The sequence below is a fragment of the Pelophylax lessonae genome, assembly GCF_965119305.1.
Source record: "Pelophylax lessonae genome assembly, chromosome: 1".
Taxonomy (NCBI): domain Eukaryota; kingdom Metazoa; phylum Chordata; class Amphibia; order Anura; family Ranidae; genus Pelophylax; species Pelophylax lessonae.
This window is the reverse complement of record NC_138768.1, coordinates 310,196,303-310,210,634: the sequence shown is the minus strand read 5'-3', so window position 1 is coordinate 310,210,634 and position 14,332 is coordinate 310,196,303. Positions and strand designations below refer to the sequence as shown.

The window sequence follows — 14,332 nt, the reverse complement described above, 5'->3', positions numbered from 1 at the left end:
GAGAGCGGGGATCTGACAGCTCCGTCTCTGTAAAGTAAATGGAGATGGAACTGTCATCTGCCTGTTCAGCGGGAATCGGCTGATCGATCCCCGCTGAGCAAAACAGTCCCCCGGGCGGAAAGCCCCTGTGAAAGGACCCTTAAAGTGTTAGTTCATCTTTACAGAAAAATGTAAAGGTGAACTAACACCAGACATCCTCCCCTCCCTCTGTTCCCTGCTGTACTTACCCCCGGGGTTTCTGAGTGGTCAGCGCCCCTGCAGCTGCTCCAGCAGTCAATGTGACAACGCTGACTAATCAGAATTCATCGAATCCATCCTGCAAGCCCTGCCAAAGAGGGAAATGAGCTATGATTTTGAATCCCCGGACTGCTGGAGCAGCTGCAAGGGTGCTGACAGCTCCGCAACCCTGGTGGTAAGTTCAGTGGGGACCAGAGGATTGGAAGGGTGTCCAGTCTTAGTTCACTATCACATTCTTTTCTGTAATGATGAACTAACCCATTAAGCTTTGAAAATAAAAGATAGAAGCTGAGTGGTTGCATAGATTCTGGCTGTTCCAGATTTGCCAAATTCCCCTCCTGTATGTATATACAAGTACAATTAAAGTACCACATTATTGGCAATACAACATTTGTGATTATATTAAGCTCCAGTACGTCTAGACTATAAAAATAATAAAACAGCTTAAACGGAGACACTGACATGACAATTACAAGGATTAAAATGATTTATCTCTGTTGCCAGTAATGTGGCTAAGACATCCTAAAACTGTAAAGTGCTTGTCAGGGCTATTATATTGTAATATCACTGTAGACTGGATGTTCACTTTTCTGCTGTATACTGTTAGTTACATCACAAAATGTAATGGCTGCCTGAGTGAATATGGTTGCCAGGGTAATAGCCCCACTGTTGAAGGTACTTTCTGCATCTCGCCCTTTTCCTATTCAGCAAACACAGTGTTTGAAAGACACTGAGCATGATTCATGCCTGGAATCTTAAACACTGGATTGTAATGAATAGAGCAGCATGTTCTGTCAATAGGATGTTTAACTTTAAAGCTGAACTCTAGGCAGACATAAAAAACACAAATGTATGTGGCTGTAAAATCATTAATAAGTTCCAAGTGTATTTACTTTTTAAACCCAAGCATTTAAGAAAATTCCTAAACTATACCTTATATCAGCCTCTTGCAGTCCCTATACTTCAGAGCTCAGGCTGGGAGAGGCAGAAGTAGCACAATGAGACAATCAGTTCTGCTGCAGAGCTCATGTTCTAAGAAGGATCCTGCTGATAAGACGTGAGAACATAGTGACAGAGAAGCTCATCAGTCTGCTGCTTCTTCTTTCACTGGCCAATCACAGGATAAGGAGGGACAAGACCTGTAAGTGTTACTTAAAGTGGAACTTTAGTCAAAATATTAAGTCCCGTTACATTACTTCAGTCTGGCCCCTTTTGCAGGTATAGCTATGTAAAATATAAAAATAAGTGGCTATATTGTTATAATAATAAATATAATTAATAATTATTAATAATAATGATAATTAACAGTCTCACCCTGCTCTGCATATGCTCAGTTGCTCTCTTTTTTTTCGGCACTGTGCCAATTTGTAGAGGCCGATCTGCTGACAGCCTAAAGTTTAAAGCGAAACTAAACCCTTCGATTTAACAGTTTTAAAAAAACTGTTATATTCCCAGCATGCCAGGAATGCTGTCACATGTGCTTGTGTTCTCAAGCAAACTCTCAACCCATCAAATGACTGGTGTTATAACTGATCACATGTACAGCACACCATGGCAGTTGCAGATCAAAAGGATGACCGCTTCCTTGGCTGAAAAGGATAGGAGTGTTTAGTTCTGCTTTAACTGCTGCTCAGGGATTCAAAAAATGGCAGCCTCCAGCAAAAAAAAAAAAGGAATAATGCTGGGGGCAATTTACAGCATGCACTGAATTTGGTAGCATAATAATTATTGTGAAATATATGTTCCTTGCTAAAGAACATTATTGTGTATCAATTGTCATGCATAAAGTTCTGCTTTTACCACAGCAGGTAAAAAAAAAAAAAAGGTCTTCTGCCCTGCCATTCAGGGCTGTGCTGTGTAAATTTTAGGACTAGATGGACAGATAATATATGTAAAATAATTGTAAAGTCTTGTTTTTTTTCCTATAAAAATAACAAACATGTTATACTTACCTGCTCTGTGCAGTTGATTTTGCACAGAGTGGCCCGGATCCTCCTGTTCTCAGGTCGCTCTTCGGTGCTCCTGGCGCTCCCTCCTGTTCAGCGCCCCCACAGCAAGCAGCTTGCTTTGGGGGCACCTGAGCCGAGTCACAGCTCCCAGTGTCCATTCAGACACATAGCCCCAACCTGGTCCGCCCTTTCTCCTGATTGGCTAGCTGACTTTGATTGACAGCAGTGGGAGCCAACGGCGCCGCTACTGTGCCTCAGCCAATCAGGAGGGAGAATCTCGGAAAGCTGAGACACTCATGGACATCGCTGGACAGAGAGGGACCTCAGGTAAGTGTTAGGAGGGCCAAGGGGGCTGCTCACACAGAAGGTTTTTTTTATCTTAATGCATGCATTAAGATAAAAAAAAAAACCTTCTGACTTTATATATATATATATATATATATATATATATATATATATATATATATATATTCATCTGTGCGTTTAGCAGTTTGCCTGGGGTTCAGCATTAACAACAGCTGCACAGGCAAATGTTACTCACCATTATGTGCAGTACCAAGAATAGTGTTAACTTTTGTGTTCGTAATTTTACACCTATTTCTAACTGTATTTTTACTTTTATAACTGCCTTTTTAGATTTAGCTCTGATTATCAAATACTATTTATCATGTAGAGTATATAGTTTACTCTCCCTGTTCCTGAATTTTAAGTGAGTAGAAAAGGTACAAAGCCACATTTCTAACAAGCAGAAATGTACATTGTAATGTACTATTACATCTAACACATTTACAGTATATTGCATTAGTGTGAGACTTATATGGGCACATTGGATAACAGATTTGTCATGTAACGGAAAGACAACTGGCATGAAATACATGGAGAGAGGAAATAAGTTAATTACTTATACTTTACCATGAAAGTATAAATAAAATGAAGTAGAAATTATTAAATTTCAGAAAAGAAATAAAGTAAGAATTTATCAAGAAATTAAATGTCAGGATTATTTCCAGTCAGTCAGAGCTGGCATTTTAAAGGGTTACATGGGCAATCATCTAATACCCAGCACTAAATAAATCCAAATGACACATAATTCTATATCTTATTGCAGAACTCCAGCCAAAACCTTCATTTAGTTTTGGGTAAAATGGGAAAGCAGTAGAACCGCTGTAATTGCTCCCTATTGCAACCTAAAGAGCATGGAATAGAAATGAGATTAAACAGGTCCAATGAGGGATACAGTGATACAAATCTGACAAAGCTATTTTAGCCAAACGTCTGGCTGGAGTTCTATTTTTATTTCTTTTCACTATTTTTGAAGGATGAATAAAATGAAGAAGACATGCCTGAGTTACACCAGTTTCAAGTATGTTGATATGTTTTGTGCTAACCTTAAGTACTAATGTTTCGGTAGCCATTTTTTGGCATGGAAAAAGGACTATGACCATCAAGCACAGTCAATATGTTGCCACTTTAAAATGCAGTAAGGGTAAGTTGCGGTACACCTCATTACATTTTAAGGTCCTTTGTTGTATCCTATATATACACATAAATTTCATACATATTATTTGTTTTACAACCAAACTTCAGGGTCTTTGATGGGCTTCACAGCACTCATGGCATTTTTGGTGTCTACTTAGAGGCTGAGGCTGGTTTCCAGCTTTTCTTCTAGCTTCTGTATCTTCTCTTCAGAGCTGCGATCTGGAAGCAGGACTTCCACGGTGTAGCTAACTTTCTTGGCGTGAATGAAGCTGTATGTATTGTCAAAGCGAAGCACATCTAAACAAGAAACAGGGGGTGCCAGATTAAGAGATAAGCAAATGAGTTACTGATCATAAAACCTACTGATTACATAAGAACCCATTAGTGAATAAAATTGGCTATAGACAAGCACATGACGCTGAAAATGCTACCCATAAATAAATCTGCTTTTCCTATGTAACCCCAAAACCTGCTGCTGCTTCTTGTGCATCATAAATAAGACATTATCAATGTGGTTAACTGCTTCCTTCCCTCTACTAACTGAAAAAAGACAGGATTGTCAGGGTCATACCAATATTTATTAACAGGTAGCCTTAAACAGTCCAATCCCTGTCGAAATGTCATACTTGGGAGTGAAATGTGGACAATGTGAGCTGTATATGGTTACCCCAGTCAGATGTGCATCCCACATTTACCTTTAGGGCATTTACCAATATTCAAAATGAAAGTATAACTAAAGGCAAAATGTTTTTTTTTTAGCTGTGGATAAATTGGAGAGGGATTAGAATGCTTGTCAGTTTTTATTACTGTCTGGGCCCCCCATGGGGGGATTCACCCTCTCTATTTGTCCGGTTTACCATTATAACTGAAAGGGAAAGAAAATCCCCAACTTTTGGGTCGTCCCCAGAAAAGTTATAGAGGGGAAATCTTCCAATGGGGACACTAGTTCTGGTGATCTGGGGGTCCCCAAGAAATTCCCCTAATTTGCAGGGATTTCTTCTCACTTCCTGTTTGGCTATGGGACAGGAAGTGAAGGGAAAACTCTGCAATGGGACACGGATGGCAAAAAAAATAAATAAATCAAATGGGGGTTAGAACCCTCCTTACTGTATCCAAAATGTAAAAAAAAGTATTGCCTATAGTTGGACTTTAAATTAGGAATGTTACAGCTGGACTTCAGGTTTATGTTCAGTCTTGTTCAAGCTTCTCTCTTGTCCTGAAATTGCTTACTCCAATTTCACTGCACACTGGGAGCTTGTGCATGTGCATTAAAAGCTGCAGCAAGTCACATAGAGCCTGCCACACTTCCTGGATGGAGGATATCTAGCATCATCTAGAGCAGGGGATTTCAAACTTTCTAAACAAAGGGCCAGTTTACTGTCCTTCCGACTTTAGGGGTCCAGACTGTGGCCATTGGGAGTAGAAAGGGTCCTGTCATAAGTGGGGAAAAAACAATGCCCCATCATTAGTGTCAATGGGAGGAGTTGTGTCCCATCATTAGTGTCATTGGGAGAAATTGTGCTCCATCATTGGTGTCATTGGGAGGAACTGTGGCCCTTCACTGGTGTCAGTGGGAGAATTAAGCCCGCATCTAGCCCCCAAGCAGCAGCTTGGAGACCACTGACCTAGAGCTTTCCTCCCCAGCATTAATGTCCCTGGTCCGTTATTAGGCATAATGAATGCTGTTTACTGCAAAGACAACCCAATAAGAGCAGACATTAAGAATAATCAATGTGTTTTAGTTTAGTGAGTGGAATGTAACATTCCATCACTCACTATTGAATGTGCTTCCATCTACTGGTTCTCAGCCAACTGCTTAGCTGTATGTATCACAGTTCACTCTTGGACTCACATGTTCCAGCCTCAGCGCAGGTCAAGCTCCCATCTTCTGGTACCATGTGCGCATTGTACCTTTCGTTTGGCACCACTTCAGCCATTTCTCCAGCCTTCTGTCTCTCTCCTGGTTTGGTCTTTCGGAAAACCCCAAACCCAATATCACCACCATCAGACTGGAATTGCCACCTGTGTAAACACATTTATTGGTTTGTGACTAATCAACAGATTTACAGAAATAATCTACAATGCTTTTAAAGTAAGGTAAAGACTTCTGATCCACAGGTCCTCTTGCTACACAAAATCTGATTTAAAAAAAAAAAATGTATACCTACTCATAGGAGGTAAAAAACTGCAAAATTTCAAATTTTTTTTTTCTTTAATAATCGAAAAACATAATTTTCCCCTTTATACAAATTATATTGAACACTGTATAATCACATTTCCATCATCCAGGTTAAAATCATTTAGTGAATGGACTTTCCCAAATGAAAACCACATACCCTGTTAATTATTTGAGAAAAAGCATGCTGCTCCTTCAAATTTTTTGCAAACCAAAAACAAACACGATTTGACTCCACTCACGAGAAAATCAAATAAATGCTCTTACAGTGAAAATGATCAAATAAAATTCTACTAGTGCATGGCCAGCTTTACTTTGCTCCTGAAAAAGAGAGTTGTCGTTACTGGGACAGGAAGACAAAACCAGTAATATTAACTTGATGAAGGTTCTAACCCATGCTCATTTACTGAAGAAAAGTGTTGTGTTGCAGTCTCTGCCTTCACTAGTGAGACTTCCCATCACCACCTATCCCAAAAGAGGAGTGGGGTGGAATGTCCAAAATGGGGACACATGCAGTAAATAAAAACCAGTAGGTCTATCCCTTTATTACTCAGTCCATTCCAGACCCTGCCATCTGGGCACAGCATGGGGTAAAGACACTACAGAATATCATCTGCCAGGGGCAAATATCATTTAATAACCTTAGGTCGATTACTGTCTGCCCAAAAAATGTGATTTTTGTCTTACCGTAAAATCCTTTTCTCTGATGTTTATTGGCGGACACAGCTCCAGAATCTTCTTGACCATTGGGTTATGCTGCCCTCTTACAGCAGTAGGACACTAGGCAGGAAAAAGCTTTACCACGCCTATGGGGCAGTCCCAGAGGATATACTCCCACTTCCTGCTATAGGCACTCTGTTGAGTTGGGTTATATTTCTTCTGACACTGCTTGCAACAAAACTGAGGGGTGGGTGCTGTGTTCTTCAATGAACATCAGAGAAAAGGATTTTACTGTAAGACAAAAACCCAATTTTCTCTTTTTTTTACTTTCAATAAATTTTTATTGTTTTAAATGCATAGGAAAAGAATACACAATAAAACAGTGTAGAGAACGTCCATTGTGGAGTACATGGGTACAACTTAAAAACACAACAAGTGACACAGTCTCCGCAGGGATTCATAATAACATACAATATTTCCAAGCGCTACATTGTTTGCTACATCCCCGGCCGGTCGGTCCAGGCCAGGCCCGGATCCGCCCCCTCCCGGCGCCCCGCAGGGGAACACACTGCGCCCAGTGGAGAGGGGCGGACGTCCAGACCCCAGCCCATCGCCAACCCCCGGCCTCAGGGGAACCATGTAGCCGCAGTATTGTACCAGATAACAGAACTATAGTGCATAGTAAGGCCGTTCCAGGCGGCACTGTCAAACCCAATGGGATCCCTAGGGGACCGCGTCTTTGAAAGTATGGATCAACATCGGTTCAGGAAAGAAAAAGGAAAAATAGAAAGAGAGAATAAGAAAGTCTGGGAAGGAAAAGGGGGGAGTAGGGGGGGTAGAGAAGGAGTAAGATATGGGGGCAAGGGGAGGGTGGTGTCCAGGTCTGTCACAAAGAAGCCAAATAGCCGTGGAGAGGGGCTCCCAGAGGAGCTCCCCATGAGAGTCTCACATGCTACTGGGGTCCCGCCAGATATCTCATCCAAGGGTCCCAGGTTTTCTCAAACAGGGGCAATTTGTCCTGGAGGATAGCCACCATTCGCTCGTTCACCATGATCCAGGTTAATTTAGCTTTGAGAAGTTCCAGTAATATCACCGGGGAACGCCATGAGCGAGCTATGGTAATCTTGGCTGCCGTAAAGATGAGAGCGACCAAGCGTTTAGTGTGTTTTGGAGCCATAGTTATTGGCTTACCCAGAAGAGCTTGGATAGGGGATTTAGGCAGGTTAACGCCAGTGAGTGAATATATGAAATTGTATACTCGGATCCAAAATCGGCGGACCTTAGGGCCGGTCCACCAGATATGCATGACCGTGCCAGGCTGACCGCAGCCCCGGAAGCACAAAGGAGAGGCCTCCCGGACCGCCGCTGCCAGCCTGACAGGGACCATGTACCACCTCAGAAGAACCTTATAATCAGAGAGGTATTGATTAGGGATTTTGAGTTCAGTAACGCCAGCTGATTCCATTCCGCCCTGTCCATCTCCTCCCCCAGGTCTGCCTCCCATCGAACCATGTATGGTAGTTTAACATCATCATCATGTAACACTGTATATATTGTAGAGATAAATCCCTTCTGTCTATCAATATTGGTACAAAGGTACTCCATTGGAGTCGAGGTAGTTATATTGCTGAAGCTCTTCAGGGAGGAAGCATAATGAGAGATTTGAGTATAACGGTACAATTCCCCCTCTGGAAGAGAATATTTGTCCTTCAATACAGTTTTGGAGAGAATATCCCTACTATCACATAAGTCAGCTAGACGAAGAAGACCCTTGTTGGTCCACCAAGCGAAGGCTAGGGGACAGAGGCCCGGGGGAAACCGCGGATTGCCCAGTAGGGGCGCCAGTGGGGCATGAGGAGATCTGAAACCATGTCATTTCGCCAGACGATCCCATATTCCCAAAGACAGGGACAGGGTGGGACACAGGATCGCGGGGCGGTCCTTTGGCAGTAGCCACAGTAGATGTTCAATGGAATGAGCAGATACATGACTGGCCTCCAGCTGCATCCAAATTGGGCGGGGTTCTCTAGAATGGAATCTTATCAAATGGGTGAGCTGTGCAGCGTAATAATATTTGAGAAAATCGGGGACTCCCAAACCCCCCCTCAACTTAGGTGTATACAGGGTGCGTCTATTTACCCTGGGCCTCTTATCCCCCCATATAAACTGTACAACCTTGTTCTGGAATGTTTTGAGGTCCTGCATATTAATGGATATCTTCAAGGTACGGAACAAATAGAGTAATCGTGGCAAAATATTAATTTTCAGTCCCTGTGGGACTTCTACAGAGGACTCAGGCACACTGTACTGTACAGTACAGAGTGCCTGAGTCCTCTGTAGAAGTCCCACGGGACGAAACGCGTCAGAACGCAGGCACGCTGTCTCCTTGATGGTCATAGACGTCCTGGCTGGAATCCGGATCTCGCCATCTGACTAGGCTGAAAGAGAACCATTCAGCAGCGGTGAGCTGGCCATAGCGTCTTGATTATCATTTTATGCTTGGAAATTTTTATCTGATGTAAGCATATTGGATTTGGGGGGTTTGCTTTGGTGTGTTGTATTTAATAAAAAACTGCAAGACAGTATTACACTACTGTGCCTCCCATTCCATTTTTTTGGTACCGTTTGGTCCCTGAGGGATATCTAAGCACAGTGGTCGTCCAGGTGTCAGCAGAGGTGGCCCAGACTCCCAAAGGGTGCAAGCAACCTATGCTTATAAGCGCATGATCATTGTAACTCTGGTGAGTGTCCATTCCTAAGGGGATCACTTTTTGGTGTGGTGAAGGTGCACGCCGGATCAGAACACTGAATACTGAGCACTGGGGGTACCAAAATTTTATGGATATTTTATGTGGTTTTTCTAACAAAAAGACTATATTGAGTGTGGATTTTACTCTTTTATGAGGACTGTATCTTTTACAATATAGCTTTTACCTTTTTATGAGGACTTGTTGATTCCCAATATGGTAATACATATTGAGCGCTGCTGAGTGTAATCAATGCTGAACATCTTCCAATTTTAGTATTTATTGCATTGCTTTATGGACTGTTTTAACATTACAGTAGCTGCTATCAGGAAATTTTATGAAATTTATGCATGATTTTAATATCTAGCTGTAGGTCATATCCCTTACAACATTAAGCGCTGGGCAAAGTTTTTGGAAATTTCCCCTTTTTTTCAACCACTTTTTTACAAGGTGAACGACAAGACAAAGCTGCCAGCTCTGACACCCTACGTGCAGAAGAAAAAGCCACCAAGAAGGCTACCTTCTGGGACAATGTAAGCAGAGGAATCTCACAAATGTTTTTCAACGGCAGTTACTGAAGAACTGACAGCACCAAGTTGAGATCCCACGAGGGCAATGGAAACCGCACTGGGAGAGCCAATTGGCGAACCCCCTAAACAAAGGTGCAAACCAAAGAATGCGTAGTCAAAGGAAGTTGAAAGAAAACTGCCAAGGCCAAACCTGGCCCTTGATGGTACCCGAGGCCAGGTGCTACTCAACACCTCGTTGGAGGAAAGCCAAACTCAGAGTCACGGAAAAGGAGCGGGGGTGAACCCAAGAGATTCACACCCGCAAAGTATACTCCTCAAACGCGATGGAAAACCTAGAAGTAGATTTACTAGCCTGCAGCGCAGCAGCGTGGGAATCACCAATTCAGACAACCCTCTATCCTTCAGCACCAGGTTTCCGACAGCCAAGCCATGAAGCCAGCAACTGTAAGGGAAGATGGAAGATTGGCCCTCGGGCCAACAGATCTCCTCTAAGAGGAAGTCTCCAAGGAGCATCGGCGACTAACCATATGAGATCTGCCTACCAAGACCGGCGAGGCCAGTCTGGAGCCACTAGGAGGGCTGTAATCGCTTCTGCCTCAAACCTATGCAGGAATCTTGGCAGAAGTTCTAGAAAACTATGCAGGAATCTTGGCAGAAATTCTAGAAGAGGAAAGATGTATTGCAGATGATACTGGCCCTAAAGGAGCCACCAGTGCATCTGTGGTGTCGGCCAGAGGAACCCAAGACCGTGCCACAAATGTAAGCACCTTCCTGTTGAGATGAGAGACCAACAGGGCCACCTCGGGAGTTCCCCACCAGAGGCACAACTGATGAAACACCTCCACAGGAAATGTCCAGTATATCGATCGGTAGTCTGGATTCTTCCAGACCCCTTGAGCACAATCCATGCCAAAAACGCCATCCCACTCGGACAGGCTGGCATCTGTTGTTACTACTATCCAGTACAGGGAAAGGAAGATTTTCCCTGTCGAAGCGCCAGAGAGCGAAGTCACCAAATCAGAGACTCTATCGTACCCCGGCTCAACAGGATCAGTTTGACTAGAGACCGTGGATTCTTGCCCCATATGGCAAGAATCTCTCTTTGCAGAGGTCTCGTGAGGAACTGTGCAGCAAACGGAACCGCCTCAAAAAGGTAGACGCCATCAGACCCAGCACCCGCATGCCAGTCCCGAAAGAGCCTGCGCAGTAATCTCCTGGCTGCCCATCAGCAGTCGGAGACTCTGCTCACAGAAGATCATCCAGGTACTCCAGTACCTCAATCCCCCGCTGGCGCAACAATGACAACACCAGGGCCAACACTTTGTGAAGACCCGAGGAGCCGATAAGACCCAGTAAGACCTCCTAAAAATGCTCCTCGCCCACGGCAAGCGGAGGCGCGGATGACCGACATATATCGGAATATGAAGGTAATTGTCCTTGATATTGGTAGAGGCCAAAAGATCCCCCTGATGTAGGGATGCCACTACCGCACGAATGGACTCCATTCGGAACATCTGTACCCGCACAAGGGGTTTAGAGCTTTGAGGTCCAATATTGGATGTACCTCCCTTTCCTTTCTGAGACCTGAAAACAAGTTTAAAAAAACCCATGAAAAAAACATTCTGACTCTGCGACCGGAACAATCACCCCTTGTAGTAACAAGTCTTGCATCGCCCCGAAAAGACCTCGCAGGTGGCCTGGGGATAAACACAGGTAGGAAGGAAAGAACCTTTCTGGAGGATAAGCCCGAAACTTGATCTTGTAGCCAGACCGAATCAGCTCGTGGACCCACTTGTCTTGAATCAGGGAGGTCAACGGGTCCGGAAGGACCTGCTCTCGGCTTACCAGACCAGGTCCTATTGGAACCTCCGAAGGTGGGCCTTACAGACGTAGATCCCTTGTCTTGAAATCCTGCTCAACGATATCATCCAGGGAGGATCCAAACAGGTGATCCCACACAAAGGGATGATCAGATAAGGCCTTCTTGGAGGTCTGGTCCGCAGACCAGCATTTAAGCCATATCCTGTGCTGAAGGATCACTGCTGTCACGGACAGAGGGAGACATCACAGATGAACTACAACCCCTAAACCAACTGGTCCGCCAGCTCCGCAAAGGCAGGGAGAAGCTGTTCCCCCTCCAGATCCGGGCGCAAAAGCTTTGCCCACTCCATCAAAGTCAGGGACACCTATGCTATGGTAAACACCGCCCTAAGGACTGAACCGGCCACAGTAAACATGTGGCAGGTCAAAGTCTCGGCTCTCCTGTCAAAAGGATTTTTTAAAAATCTGAGACTCCTCCACTGGAATTAGGGTGGATTTATTCAGCCTGGAGACCGGAAAGTCCACCACAGGTGGAACTTCCCAATTATTCAACAGTCTCCTCAAAAGGATACCATCTATCGAAATGCTTAGGCACCGCCATTTAGCGTTTAGGACAACTCCACTGACTTGAAACAATTTTGTCACAGTAGGCGGGAAAATCTTTGCTGCTTTAGAGGACCTGCGGGCACCAAGGTGACCGGCGCCTCTGACGCAGCAGCTGCATTCCCATGTTTGAAATTTCCCGCACCGATACAATCAGTGCATCCACCAGCACCTTTTCATGTGCATATACTGTAAAAGAGGAATCATCCTTACTATCAGAGCACTCGAAGTGCGTTAACGCAGACCCAGTAGGGTCGCTATATACTAAGCTCACCCTGAAAACATAACAAGCAGGGGAGGCCACTGACCTCAGTCGCTGGCCAAAGGTCCCCAAGAGGACCACCTATTAGACCCCTCAAAAAAGCAAGAGGGTCACCCTCCATAGAGAACATAATAGGACATAGCCCCCGTGAGGGGGAGGGAGGTCGCTCACCGTGACGCAGACTCACAGGCAGAGTAGACCTCGCCCACACAATAATGGCTGCAACACTGTCACTAAAAATGAAGCGCCCCCCACGGCACCACCCGGTTCGAGAGACGCACCAGGCTGACCATATGGCCCAGCAGGTCGCAGGTTGTGCCCTAAATATCAATGGAGGCTGAGACGCATTTGCCTGGATGCACAGTCTGGCAGATGCCCAGGGAGAGAGTTGGGGGCTTCAGCTAAACTCACTGAGGCCGCCCCCCCAATGGCGACGCCCAAACCACGTGGCCCAGTAGGCCGCAGACCATGACCCGGTAGGCCGCAAGCTGCTGCCTACATTTTTTAGGATGCCCAGCTGCCAGGACGCGAGCCCCAGCAGAGCAGAACACCCAGGGCAGTGGGGGGAAAGGTGGATGCTCATCAGTAGCTCTGTCAGCTTCAGCAGCTCGGACAGCTTGGACAGCAGCTCGGACAGCTTGGTCCGTCAGCCGCGAGTAGGCTGCAAAGCCGCAGCCTACATTTTTTGCCTGATCCAGCTGAGTGAGGCGCGTACCCCTGGATAATTAAACATCCGCTTCCCAGCAGCTCGGAAAACTTGGTCAGTAGCTCAGACAGCCTGGTCCCTCAGCCACGAGTAGGCCGCAAAGCTGCAGTCTAAATTTTTGGCCCGATCCAGCCGCATGAGGCGTGTACCAGCAGATGATAAAACATCTGCTCCCCCAGCCAAACCACCGCCGCAGGGAGCCCAAAGGACATCCCTGCCACTGTTGGGAGCCAAAAGACCCACAGTGACTGTTTAGAGGGGCTGGAGGGGAACCTGGGGGGTCTGACCATCCCAGGGAGGGGCTCACGTCCACCCAGAAAGACCACCAAGGGAGAGGGGGGAAACTACTTACCACACCATGAAACCGGATGGGCACCACTCCAGGCAGACTACCACACCATATTGGAATGGGGGTGCTGCGGGCCAGAGGTACGCTGTGACTCAGGTAGTGACCAGGCTGAGTGTCCAGCCCCCGTCCAGTGATGCTATGTTGCGGCCAACCTGTCGCGGTGCTTAGATCGATTTGTGCTCGCTGGCTGGACTGGGGAGACCGTAAGGATCTATAATATCCAGTGCGTCGCCCAGTCCGGCAGTTGATTGTAGTTCTCACAGGAACAGAAAATAATAAGAGGAAAAAAATCCAATTAAAAAATAAAAAAAAAGCTAGGACCGGAGATCCCAGCAAGAAACTAGGTCCTTACTCCTGACTAGGCAGTAAAAAACTGAGTGCCTATAGCAGGAAGTGAGAGTATATCCCCTGGGACTGCCCCATAGGCATCTTAAAGCTTTTTCCTGCCTTGTGTCCTACTCCTGTAGGGGGCAGCATAACCCAATGGTCAAGAAGATTCTGGAGCTGTGTCCGTTAATGAACGAAAGAGAAAAAAAGATGACCAAAGTTGGGTTTTAAAGCGTATATCAAGGTAAAATAACGAAAAACACATTGTACTGTACATCTCATGCACATTTGCCTAAGTTTAAACCCTTAAAAAAAACCCTACAAGTACAGAAAAATACCTGATGATTTTCCAGAAATGTGCCTTTTTTTTTTTTTTTTAAATCGTGGTGCATTGAACTGAACATGTAAACGCACGTTTATCAATGCATGGGTGGCCATTAAGAACAGAAAATAATAAGAGGAAAAAAATCCAATTAAAAAATAACG

At 45.0% G+C, this 14,332-nt stretch overlaps 1 protein-coding gene across 1 annotated transcript in view; it reads right to left on the bottom strand.

The window, feature by feature from the left end:
• Nucleotides 1-3,788: 3,788 nt before the first annotated feature.
• SEC14L2 (SEC14 like lipid binding 2) overlaps nucleotides 3,789-14,332 on the bottom strand; it is a 79,543-nt gene continuing 68,999 nt past the window's right edge. Inside the window, exons 11-12 of the mRNA XM_082252303.1 lie at nucleotides 5,518-5,687; nucleotides 3,789-3,962 (exon numbers count right to left, since the gene is read on the bottom strand). Of these exons, the coding sequence (XP_082108429.1) occupies nucleotides 3,820-3,962; nucleotides 5,518-5,687 (313 nt within the window). The 3' untranslated portion in view covers nucleotides 3,789-3,819. The remainder of the gene's footprint in view (nucleotides 3,963-5,517; nucleotides 5,688-14,332) is intronic.